Genomic DNA, 12,476 nt, shown 5'->3' with positions numbered 1-12,476 from the left:
CTGGTACATCACATGGGTGCTAAACTGTGAAGGACCTTAAGGAGCATCCTACAAAAGTTCCAGCTCTAAGACTCCAGGACAATGCAAATCAAGATAATGCAACTACAAATCTAAGATTGGAAAAAGTTAGGCTGATTTGGAATGCAGTATGGGATCCATGCAAACTCTGGCAGGAAAATAGAGGAAGACAACACACATTAGGCTAGAATACATTTTTCAATAAAACTATTACATCTGATATCATAAAATACAATGGATCATAATACACTATGAACACTTATGTACCAACAAATCATACACCTAAAAGAAGTGAACTCCTAGAAATAACCTGAGACTGACTCAGAAAGAAGTAGAAAATCTGGACCAATTATAACCAAGGAGATTGAGCCAGTAATCAAAAAACTCCCCAGAAACAAAAGTCCAAGACCAGATGGCTTCAGTGGTGAATTCTACCAAATATTCAAAGAAGATTTAATATATTTTACAAATTCTTCCAAAACCTTAAAGAAGAGGAAATGCTTCCAAACTCATTTTACAAAGCCAGCATTACCCTAACATCAAGGAGGGGTGGGGGGGGGAGAAACATACACACACACACATGCCCGCACACACGGAAATTACAGGCCCATGTCCCTGATGACCACAGGCGCAGAAATCCTCAACAAAATGTTGGCAAACTGAATTCAACACTACATTAAAAGGATCACACACTATGATTAAGTGGGACCTATCCCAAGATGCAAGGATGGTTCAACATCCACAAATCGGTCTATGATATACCACATTAACAAAGTGAAAAATAAAAATCAAATGACCACCTTCATACAAAAAAATCATTAAACAAAAGGCAATGCTCATTTATAGTAAAAACTCTTAACAAACTGGGCATAGAGGGAACAAACTTTAACATAATAAAGGCCATAGCTAACATCATACTCAACAGTGGAAAGCTGGAAATTTTTCCTCTAAGATCAGAACAAGGCAAAGATGCTTACTCTCACTTTTATTCAATATAGTACTTAAAATTCTAGCAAGAGCAATTAGGAAAGAAAAGGAAAAGACATCTAAATCCAAAGGAGGAAGTAAAATTGTTACTGTTTGAAGATAACATGATAGTATACATAGAAAACTCTATAACTCCACCAAAACTATTAGAACAAATAGACAAATTAAGTGACAGGACACAAAAATCAATATAAGAAAATTTGTTGCATTTCTGATACCAAACTATCAGAAAGAGAAATTTAAAAACAATCCCATTAACAATTGCATCAAAAAGAATAAAATATCTAGGAAAAATTTAACCAAGGAGGTAAAAATCTGTATACTGAAAACTATAAGACACTGATAAAATAAATTAAAGATACAAATAAATGGAAAGACACTCCATATGCATGGATTGAAAGAATATTGTTAAAGTGTCCATACTACCCAAGCAATCTACAGATTCGGGGCAATCCCTATTAAAATTCCAAAAACAAAACAAAACAAAAATTCTAATACCAGGGTGCCTGGGTGGCTCAGTCAGTTGAGCAGTTGCCTCTGGCTCAGGTTGTGATCCTAGGGTCCTGGGATCAAGTCTCATGGTGGGCTCCCTCCTCAGCAGGGTAGTCTGCTTCTCTTTCTCTCTCTTCTGCTCATGCTCACTCACTGTCTCTCTCACTCAAATAAATAAATCTTTAAAAAACAAAACTAAATTCCAGTACCATTTTTTTTTTTAAAGATTTTATTTATTTACTCATAGAGACACAGAGAGAGAGAGGCAGAGACACAGGCAGAGGGAGAAGCAGGCTCCATGCGGAGAGCCCGATGTGTGACTCGATCCAGGATCTCCAGGATCACGCCTTGGGCTGCAGGCGGTGCTAAACCGCTGCGCCACCGGGGCTGCCCCACTGTGCTACCAGGGCTGCCCTCCAGTACCATTTTTCACAGAAATAGAATAAACAATCCATAAATGACCCTGAATAAACAAAGCAATTTTGAGAAAGAACAACAAAGCTAGAGGCAACAGGCTTCCTGATTTCGAACTATATCACAAAGCTATCATAATCAAAACAGTATGAGACTGGCATAAAAATAGACACATTAACCAATGGTGCAGAACAGAGAGCCAAGAAATAAATTCTGCATATATGGTCAATTATTTTATAACAGAAAAGCCAAGAATATACAATGGAGAAGGAACAGTCTCTTCAGTAAATGGTGTTGGGAAAACTGGACATCACATGCAAAAGAAACTTCACCCGTCCTACAGCATATACAAAAATTAACTTGAAATGAATTAAGACTTGAACATAAGACCTGAAATGATAAAACTCCCTGAAGAAAACAAAGGCAGTAAGCTCCTTGACATTGGTCTGGTCAATGACTTTTTGGATTTGACATCAAAAGCAAAGGCAACAAAAGCAAAAATAAACAAATGGCACTATGACCAAAATGCTTCTACACAGGGGCAACTGGGTGGCTCGGTCTCATTTATAGAGAACAGACTGGTGGTCATGAGGGTCAGGTAGTGGATAGGTGAAATGGGTGGAGGTGGTCAAAAAGTATGTGAAAATTAATAAAGGGAAAACTCACTAACATGGATTGGGGATATTAGAAGGAAAAGCCAGAAGGGGGAGCTGTACCATTCAATGTCCATGATAGAAAAAATTGTCAATTAGAGACCACTAACAGAAGACTCTTCAACAGGAAAGAATCATCAATTACAGGGACCAACAGGGAAAGATGTACCTTGCATCTCCTACAAGAAACTGACTACCTCTGTAACTCAGCCAAAGAGAAACCATCATCACCCTGAACTCCTGCTTTTTTCCAACAGACTTTCCTTCAAAACAATCCTTTCCAGTTTCCTCTTTCTTCTGTATAAAATAACTGTTCCTCTCTTGTTTGTTGCACTTGCCATAGTTTTGCCATAGCTTGTTTGTCCCTAATTGCAATCCTGTTATTCCTGAGAAAACTCATTTTTGCCCATAAAATAACTGTTTTAAGATTAACATTTGGTTAAAAAAAAAAAAAAAAAACATTTGGTGAACAGAGGTGGGATCCAGAGAGGACCCCCAATCATCTCTGAGGCTGGTCAGCAAACGGGTGCCAGTACCCACAGAGCCAATGGGTTCATGGTTTTCTTGCTACCCTGGAGTTTGAGAATGATCCTCAATGTTCTTCTTAGACTGCTAGCCATGCTCTCTTTGTGTTTGAGCTCTCCAAGCTTTTATTTGGGACTTTAAGGCCTTGTTCTTTCTGTGAGTACTCATTTAGACTTTGATCCGACTCCTTTTCAGAACGGGACTGTTTCTGTTAGAACTGTATCTCGTGTTGAAAAGAAAAGAAATCTCCCAATTTCTTTTTGGGATTAGACCACACCCATTGGAACTACACTAACCTTTAGTCCAACTTCTTTTTGGAACCAAACTGTTCCTATTACAACTATGCTAACCTTTGGTTGGTCCCACTCTTCGGAACCAGATTGTTCACTGGAACTGTACAAGTCTTTGATCTGACTCCTTTTTGAAACTGGACTATTCCTATCAGAAGTTTGATTTCCTTCTGGAACAGACTTTTCCCATTGAAACTGTGCTGTTTAGGAATTTTTCTTTTTCCGTTAGAAAAAAGCCTTTAAGAAATGGGATCCCAGACATCAAAATACTTTGAGTCCTGCTGCCCCCTATGCCTGCTTTGGGGACCCTGGCTGGTTTTTGTTTAAAAACTATGGTCCCTCCTCATCCACATTCCTAAATAAATCTTCTGACTTAGCCAAAACTAATTTATAACTACAATGGCCATGATTTGATCTTCCTAACACTTTTCTCAAAGCTGAACTGGCATTGAGAAGCTGTCAAAGGTGCATGGGATGCCTATTTGGTAGTTTGAAGCTTCCAAATGTTATCAGAAATCTAAAATTGCCTCTCTGCAAAATACAATTTCTAGATTAGCTGAAACAAACTATTACAAAGACCCAAAAGTTTCTGAAGTCTCTCTCTTCCCACTGCCATCTCGTCTCAGGATGGAAGCAGCTATCTTGTGCTCAGATGCCACCTCCGGTGTCATCAGCCTCCTTCCTTTCCATAAAGCCTGCACCTCCTCTATACCCTCAGTTTCCCTGTTCTAATTCTCTAGCTGAATTTACCTTTCCCCTCAAACTTCTCCCCACTCCCTTCTTTCCTGAACCTGTTAAAACCTTCCCCTTTAAAGCTAAGTCTTCTGAGGATCTCAATAAACCCCATATTTATTTAGCCTTGGACTAAGGCTGAATTGTGAGCCATACTTCAAGAGTTTCCTAAAGTGACTGAGGACCTCGATAGGTTTGCTAGAGTCTACCAGAGTTGTTCAAACTTACTAACCTGATTTATATCAATTAGCCCACATGCTTGTTGGTGAGGGGCAGGCCAAACATTGGATAAAACTAGTCCAGGGAAGGTCCTGAAAGGGATTTAGAGAAACAGACACCTAACTTTTGGCAAGATGCTGAAACACTTGCTGGAAATCTCCACTGAGCAAGAACAGAGCTCTTCCTGAGCCTGTTGACTGGAACAAAATTTAGACTGCACACAAAAACCTGGTGAAGCCATTCATAAGTACTACAACCAACTCCAAATTGTCTTTAAATTTTTATCTTTCTTTAGATGCTAAATCCACTTAGGTAGCATTTAGCTCTAGGTTTATTAATGGGCTGTTTATTTAAAAGGACCAAGGTTGAATGGGAAACTATGTTCACTCCAGATTCAGTCAATTTGGCAAACTAGATGTTTGCTCACATCCTAGATGTGTCAACCTGCCTGCCCCCACTGGCCAAAAAAAGACCAATAAAATTCTTAAAATTCTTGGTTTTCATCTCCAGCAAATGAAGGCTCCTGAACAAAATTAAAAACCTACTAGTTTGTACTCCTTGCAAAGAGCCAGGACATTGGGGAAAAGATTATTACTGACTTAGGTACTCCTGCAACGTCAGCTCCCTAGCCAGTTATTTCCAGTGTCCTCCGAATTCCCAATAGGGCTCTGAGGAGCCACAGAGACTCTTCCCAGTCTCTCTTCTTAATCGACTCAAGAGAAACCACTCTCCAGATTGGGATTGAATCTCTCTATCCTTATTGACACCAGAGCTATCTATACGCTTGGTGCTCAACCCCATTGCTATAAAGCAGCCCTGGAGTACTAAAATGGTCTCAAAGAGTGGAGGGTCTCTAATAAACCTCAGAAAGTTCCTATCTCTAAACCTACTTCCTTTTGTCTAAGCACTCTGATACACACACCTTTCTCCTTAGTTCCTCTGCCATTCTTCATTTACTGGGCTGAGATTTCTTAGAAAAAATAGACCAGAATTTCCTTTCTCCCAAAAGGGGAAATAATTCTGAAATTTGACCATAGTAATCAAAAAGGCAACCAGGTAAATTAAATGACCCTTTGACATCTTTTATTTGCTCTGAGTCTGACAGCACTATAGTGGAGTCGAGGACAGTGATGATTTGATTTGTCCCTACTGGGTCCATCCTCTAGGACAAGATCTTCAACTGATATTGGCAGAATCCACAGTGTACCTCCCATCAAGATTCAAATAGATGCCTCAAAACCTCTCCCTAGAATTAATGAATATTCTATAAATAAAGAAGCCTTTCAAGGCATCAAACTCATAATAGAAGATTACAAAGTTCAAAGCCTCATCATTCCTACACCAATCCCTATAAGATGGCTATTTTATCTATGAGGAAATCCAATGGCCAAGGACGGAGGTTTATCCAGGACCTCTGAGCAATAAATGACCCTGTTATCCCTCAGTACTCTGCTCTTCCTAACCCCATATGCTGACATTCATTCCCACTGGAAGCCAATTTTTCACTGTAATTGATCTCCACAATGCATTCTTCAGTATTCCACTCAATAAGGATAGCCAGTATCTTTTTGCTTTCACTTAGGAAGAATGGAAATACACCTGGACAGTAATGCCAGTTTTACAGAGCCCTTCTTTTCACAAACCTTAGAAGCTGATTTGGATTGTAAGTTTTCTGCAAGTTCTACTTGGATGCAATACCTAAATGATATGCTTCCCTGCACCCCCTTCTCAAACCTCTTCACAGGAAGACAGCATCCACCTGTTAAAACTTTTGGCCCTAATGGGAAATAAACACTTCAAAGAAAAAAAATGCTGTTTGCTCAACTCAGGTTTCATGCTTAGGGCACCTAATGTCAGAACAAGGACTACACATGGATCCAGGGAGATTTCCTGGCATCCTGAACTTTCCAAAACCTAGAAGTAACGCCAATTATGAGGTTTTCTTGAACCTTTCTTGGATTCCAAACTTCTATCTTATGCCTCAATCTCTGTATGTTTTACTCAAAAATGTAAAACCCCACCCTATTATTTGGAAAGTTCAAGAAGACAGATGTGTCTTTGCATGTGAGAGGAAAGGGAATACCCTTGGGAGTACTAACCCCAAAACATAGGGCCCATAGGGTATTAGAGCCAACAATTAGATCCTGTGGCAAAGGGATAGCACTCTAGCCTCAAATATTCCTGAAAAAATAATCATGGCATCCTTTTAGCCATCCTTGTATTCTGGCCAAGGGCAAAGCCACATTTATACTGATAGCTGGTATGCCTTGGGGTAGCTTAAGACTTTGGACTATAGAAACAAAGTTTTCTTACCTACAATATGGCTAAAACTAAAAATGGCTCTTCTGTTCAAAATGTGTCAGATGCCACACTTCTGCAGGCTGCTCTGGCTGTTATTAAGGTTCCTGGGCATTCCAGACTCAACTCCCTGGAGGCCAAAGGACACCATCTCACTGATATCTCTGCCCAAAACACTGCTCTCAAAGAAACCAGTAACCTCTGTGATTATCTAAAGAGACGTTCTGCCAAATGATAATTCGGAAAGACCACCAGGAGATACCAAACAATTGTCTGAGTGGGGAAAAACAATATTGGGAATCTTATCACTGTTGGTTCAATAAAGAAAGAGAACTCCAGGGACACCTGGGTGGCTCAGTGGCTCAGCAGTTGAGCATCTGCCTTCAGCTCAGGTCGTAATCCTGGAGTCCTGGGATCCAGTCCTGCATCAGGCTCCCTGCAGGGAGCCTGCTTCTGCCTCTGCCTGTGTCTCTGCTTCCCTGTGTGTGTGTGTCTCATAAATAAATAAATGAAAGAGAGAGAGAAAGAGAGAGAGAGAGAGAGAGAAAGAGAGAGAGAGAGAGAGAACACTCTGGTTTGGACCAAAAAACAATCTGGCCCTACCAAAATTGCTAAAGTTCCTACACTTACCACTAAACAGCATTAAACCACTGTGGTTTACTGACACAATGATAACATTTCATGAACCAATAGTGGTGAGGAAGTATTAATGAGGTTGTAAAAAGTGCCTACTTCACTTGCCCCACCTGTCAAAAACATATTCCAGGGAAACCTGTTTGCACAGATGGATTTCATAAAGTGTTCCCAACGAATGGACAGAAACATGTTTCAGTATTGATCTCTATGTTTTCTCACTGGACTGAAGCTTCCCTTGTAGAGAAGCTGCTGCTTCTACTGTGGCTAAAAATTCTGTTAGAAAAAAATGATCCCTACCTGGGGAATCTTCTCAAACTTTATAGTGACTGAGAACCCATTTCACTGATCAGGTGCTTTGAGAAGTTAGGGCTGTCTGCCCAGTTTTACAGCACTGTCATGGTGCACATCATCCTCAATCCTCAGAGTTAGTTGAGCATATTAATAACACTATGAAGACTCCATTGGCAAAACTGTAGAGATCTTCCAAACACCCTGGTGAAAAGCACTACCACTGGTTCTTCTAAATCTCTGATCCATCCCCTCGAAACTCAAACTCTTACCCTTTGAGATAGTCACAGATGTCCAATGCACTTGGCCCTTACAGCTCCTTTGACCCACAGCAGATAAAAGGAGATATACTTCAATATTGTAAAGGCCTAATTAATTCTTTAATGCTTTGGTACTGTGACCTTTCTCAAAGTGCACTGCCAGGACAGGGCCTTAAGCATCACATCTCACAAATAAGAGATTCCATTGAAAAAAGGCACCTCCAGAAAGACTGTATTCAATCTTGCTAGAAAGGCTCTTATCAGGAACTGCTAGTTCTTGTGGCACCAAACTCCAAGGAATAGGCTCTTGGAGTCACATGACACATCTAGAGAAATCACCAAACCCTGCCTGGACTGGTACACCATCTGGTGACCTGCAAGTAAAGATTTTCTTGAGTGAAAACAAGAGGAACAAGTGACAATGCAGCTTTCTTAATATGTAAGGACCAGACCTGTATACCTCTTCCTCACTGTTTGCTTCTATGATCCCCTTCTTAGAAAGGAAATGCTCTTGTGTGCATTTCCCAAACCCCTGTTAAAGGGAGAAACCTCTTCTCTTGATTATGGCCTTTCAGCAACAGTCTCATCAAAATCTCATGACAAATTAAATTCTCAGCTGCATTTTTTGAAGGGTTAGAAGATTCAGAAGTTACAAATGTCTTTCTTTCATCTGAATTCTTATCGGATTCTGAATTCTTATCCAAATTCATAGTTCCTGAATTTGAAACCTTACATGCTATATTACTGGATAACATTTCAAGTGGTTCTTCTGAAATACTTTTTTTTTTTGGTTTTGTTTTAAAGATTTTATTTATTCATGATTTTATTTATCCCTGCATGGAGCCTGCTTCTCCCTCTGCCTCTCTCTGCCCCTCCCCCATGTATAAATAAATAAAATATTTAAAAATAAATAAAATTAAAAAAATAAACCACTGGGCCACCCTGAAATAATACTATTTTAATACACTTTTGAAGTTTTACTATTTCTGCAAAAAGTTCATTAGTTATTGCTTCATGTTTATACCTGCACTCAATCTCTCAAATGCACTTATTTCATTCTTACAGTGTGCTCTTATAGTATTCACTATTTTTCTCTCATGGCTACTTTAAGTGAGGACTTCTAGGAGGCATACAAGACTCCAGATTTGCCTCCATAGGGAGAACTTTTGTCCCCTAAGTCAAAATAAGTGCCAAAAAATAACCTTCAGCTGGATACTTTCTGACCCAGGAGCCTGGTTTAGAACCATCATACAATTTGGAAGTTGTGTTACTTCTGTTTTTACATTTTTTTTGAATTTAGTTCCCTGTCAAACTTTTATAAAAATGATATACCCAATTAAGAGAGGAATACAATCCAATACTTACTGTCTTGAAATGATACAGACTTTATTTTTTTTATTTTTTTAAATTTATGATAGTCACAGAGAGAAAGAGGGAGAGAGGCAGAGACACAGGCAGAGGGAGAAGCAGGCTCCATGCACCGGGAGCCTGATGTGGGATTCGATCCCAGGTCTCCAGGATCACGCCCCAGGCCAAAGGCAGGCGCTAAACCGCTGCGCCACCCAGGGATCCCTTTTTTTTTTTTTTTTTTTTTTTTGATACTTTAGATAGTTAGGAGGGAGAACTCTGGGGCACTTCCTTTCCTTGTTACTCAAATGTGGCTTTTAGGTGGTTTCCAAGCCCCCTGTGTACTTTCCATCCATTAGGACAAGACAATCAAGAAAGAACCTTTCTGGCACTGAGGGACAAAGTCACTAAATATGAAAAACCTGACTTTCGGTCAGTGATGTTTTCAAGCAAGATTTTGATCAAAAGGGCGTAATGTAAAAATTATTAAATAGAAACCTTATTAAAGTGGATAGGGGATGGAGAAGAGGTCACTGTACCACTCAATATCAATTGCTGGAAGAACAAGCAATTATAGACTCCTAACACAAGATTTGCAACAGGAATCCTCAATAACAGGCCCTAACAGAAAAAGATGTACTTTGCATGTCCTACCAGAAACTGACTAGTCCTGCATCTTAGCCAAAGAGAAACTGTGATCATACTGGGCTCTGGCTCTTCTCCAACGGACTTTTGTTCTAAACAACCCTCCCAAACTTTCTCCGTCTCCATAAAATAAAGTTCCTCTCCCTTACTTGTTAGACTCGCCTATGGTTTTGCCATAGTTTGTCCCTGATTGCAATTCTGTATTATTCCTGAATAAGTTCATTTTTGCTGGTAAAATAAAATTTTAAGGTTAACAGGTACAAACTTTCAGTTATAAGTCATGGGTATGTAACGTATAGCATGTAGCATGTGACGTATATGCACATTTGAAAGCTCCTAAGATGTTGAAAGTTCTCAACACACACAAAAAAGCTTATATCTCTGTTAGGTGACGGACATTAACTAGACTAACTGCTGTGATCATTTCACAATATATAAAAATACTAAATATTATGTACACCTCATACTAATACGTGCTGTTAATTATAACTCAAAAAAATAGGTTTAATATCTTAAAAACGTAATGTAGTGTCAGGTGATGGACTCTCTTTTTAAAGGTCCATAAGAGGTTTCTTCGGCGAACTGACAAAAAAGCAGCTGGCATTAAAAGTTCATGCTAGGGACGCCTGGGTGGCTCAGGGTTGAAGGCCTGCCTTGCGCCCAGGGCGTGATCCCGGAGTCCCAAGATCGAGTCCCGCATCGGGGCTCCCTGCATGGAGCCTGCTTCTCTCCCTCTGCCTGTGTGTGCCTGCCCCTTTCTGTGTCTCTCGTGAATAAATAAATAAAATCTTAAATAAATAAATAAATAAATAAATAAATAAATAAATAAAGCTCGTGCTAACTAAAGGGAGGAATATTTTTATTTTTTTATTTTTTATTTTTTTTTTAAAGTGAGGAATATTCAAATGTGGTTTAACTTCTAGAACGCCATGAGCAAAATTCACGAGATAAAAGTTGTGTTTCTGCAAAGTGATAGGAACTCATTTCGGTGGACTCGGGAGGAAATACCTGGCGGGAAGCTGCCTTCTCCACAGGAAGCTCAGGAGCCCATGAAGGAAGAAGGTGTGACCACGAAGCCAGGTGGTTCCAACACCGTCTCCTAGAAAGAACTGCCTACATCAATGGAAGTTGCCTGCGCTGAAGGTCGCGCCCCAGCTCCCATTCTTCCTTTTCTCTTTCGTAAGTGCTCCTGAGATCCAAACGAGTTAAAGGCCGCGACGTTTGGGCCGCCCCCAGGGCGCGATCCTGGAGACCCGGGATCGAATCCCACGTCGGGCTCCTGGTGCATGGAGCCTGCTTCTCCCTCTGCCTGTGTCTCTGCCTCTCTCTCTCCCTCTCTCTGTGTGACTATCATAAATAAATAAAAATTAAAAAAAAAAATTAAAAAAAAAAAAAAAAAGGCCGCGACGTTTGGGGAGCCGTGGGCGAGGCAAGGAACCGCATGGGAGCGCCGCGCACCGGGCCTCACGCGAGCAGGCGACGCCGCGACGCCGAGCCCGAGCCGGAGCCCCAGCCCCAGCCCCAGCCCGAGCCCGAGCCCCAGCACGAGGGCGCTGCCGCCGGCCCACGGCGAGCCCGGTCTGAGGCGCCGCGGAGACCGCCCACAGCCCCTCACAGCGCCGACCCGCCCCCGCGCTGGGCTCGGCCACGGGGCCGCCCGCACCCACCTGGCCTCCAGCAGCAGCGGGGTCGCCGGCCACTTCGCGGCCAAGTGGGCCGTCACCGCCTTGGACGCAGAGGCCGTCCGGGCGCCGAGCAACGAGCAGCACAGCACGGTGGAGCCCAGGAGCAGCCGCACCACGTCCGCGGCCCTGGCCATGGCGCGGACAGGGAAGCGCGAGCCCCTCGGACCGGCGCTCGCAGCCCGCAGCCCGCAGCCGCCACCGGACAGTCGTCTCCTCCCGCCGCGCGGCCGCCCACTTCCGGTGGGGGGAGCTCGAGTCCGTTACTCCGAGCCGGAGCCTGGCGGGCAGCGAGCGCATGCGCGTCCCGCTCCCGCGCGGTCGGCGGAGCCCCGGGGGCTGGAGCCTGGAGCCACGTAGGTGCGGGCGGTGCCGGGGCTCCCGGGGCGGGGGAGGGGAGGGTCGGCGATCCGGCCTCCTGCTGCGGGGCGGACGCGGGCTCCCCGAGACCCACCTGCGACTGCGGCCCACTACGGCTGGGTGGAGGTGCCAAGGCTTGGAAGAGAAGGCATGAGCCGGCGTGGATTTTATCCACGTTTACACCGGCAGAAAGCAGGGCCCGTCAAGGTTCAGTCGTCTGCCTTACGAGCTTCTACATTTTAATAGAGTCACCATCTGGTAGGGCTTTTAGAAAGCCCGATGTCCAGTAGTATTTAACCCACCTCGCTCCCAGGTGCGGTGATTCAGGTTCAGAAACCATCACCTTAGGGTGACATCGCATGGAGGGCGGGGTGTTGCGTTTCAAACTAGGGTTTCTGATTCAGTAGATCTGGTGGGAGGAGGGGGGAGGGCGTCCAAGAATTTGCATTTCACGCCCATCAAGTTCCCAGGTGGCATTAATAGTGCTGGCTGGGAGCTCCGCTTTTAGCTTTTGTACTCAAAAGTGGTCCCACAGGGCTGCAGCAGCAGCAGCATCACCTATGAGCTTAACAGAAATGCAGAATCTCGGGGCACCTAGGTGGCTCCGGGGCCGAGCGCCTGCCTTTGGTT

General features: G+C 42.9%; 1 protein-coding gene across 3 annotated transcripts in view; it reads right to left on the bottom strand.

Annotated features, from left to right (window-relative positions):
* UGGT2 (UDP-glucose glycoprotein glucosyltransferase 2) overlaps positions 1–11,697 on the bottom strand; it is a 184,242-nt gene extending 172,545 nt beyond the window's left edge. The window contains exon 1 of one of the 3 annotated variants that reach the window (XM_077855168.1): positions 11,472–11,697. In XM_077855168.1, coding sequence (XP_077711294.1) covers positions 11,472–11,623 — 152 coding nt within the window. In that variant the 5' untranslated portion in view covers positions 11,624–11,697. The remainder of the gene's footprint in view (positions 1–11,471) is intronic. The other 2 variants (XM_077855166.1, XM_077855167.1) reach the window with 2 other exon arrangements.
* Positions 11,698–12,476: the final 779 nt, after the last annotated feature.

Source organism: Canis aureus, chromosome 17 (assembly GCF_053574225.1).
Source record: "Canis aureus isolate CA01 chromosome 17, VMU_Caureus_v.1.0, whole genome shotgun sequence".
NCBI lineage: Eukaryota > Metazoa > Chordata > Mammalia > Carnivora > Canidae > Canis > Canis aureus.
The sequence above is the reverse complement of the archived record's forward strand: the minus strand, read 5'-3'. Positions and strand labels throughout refer to the sequence as shown.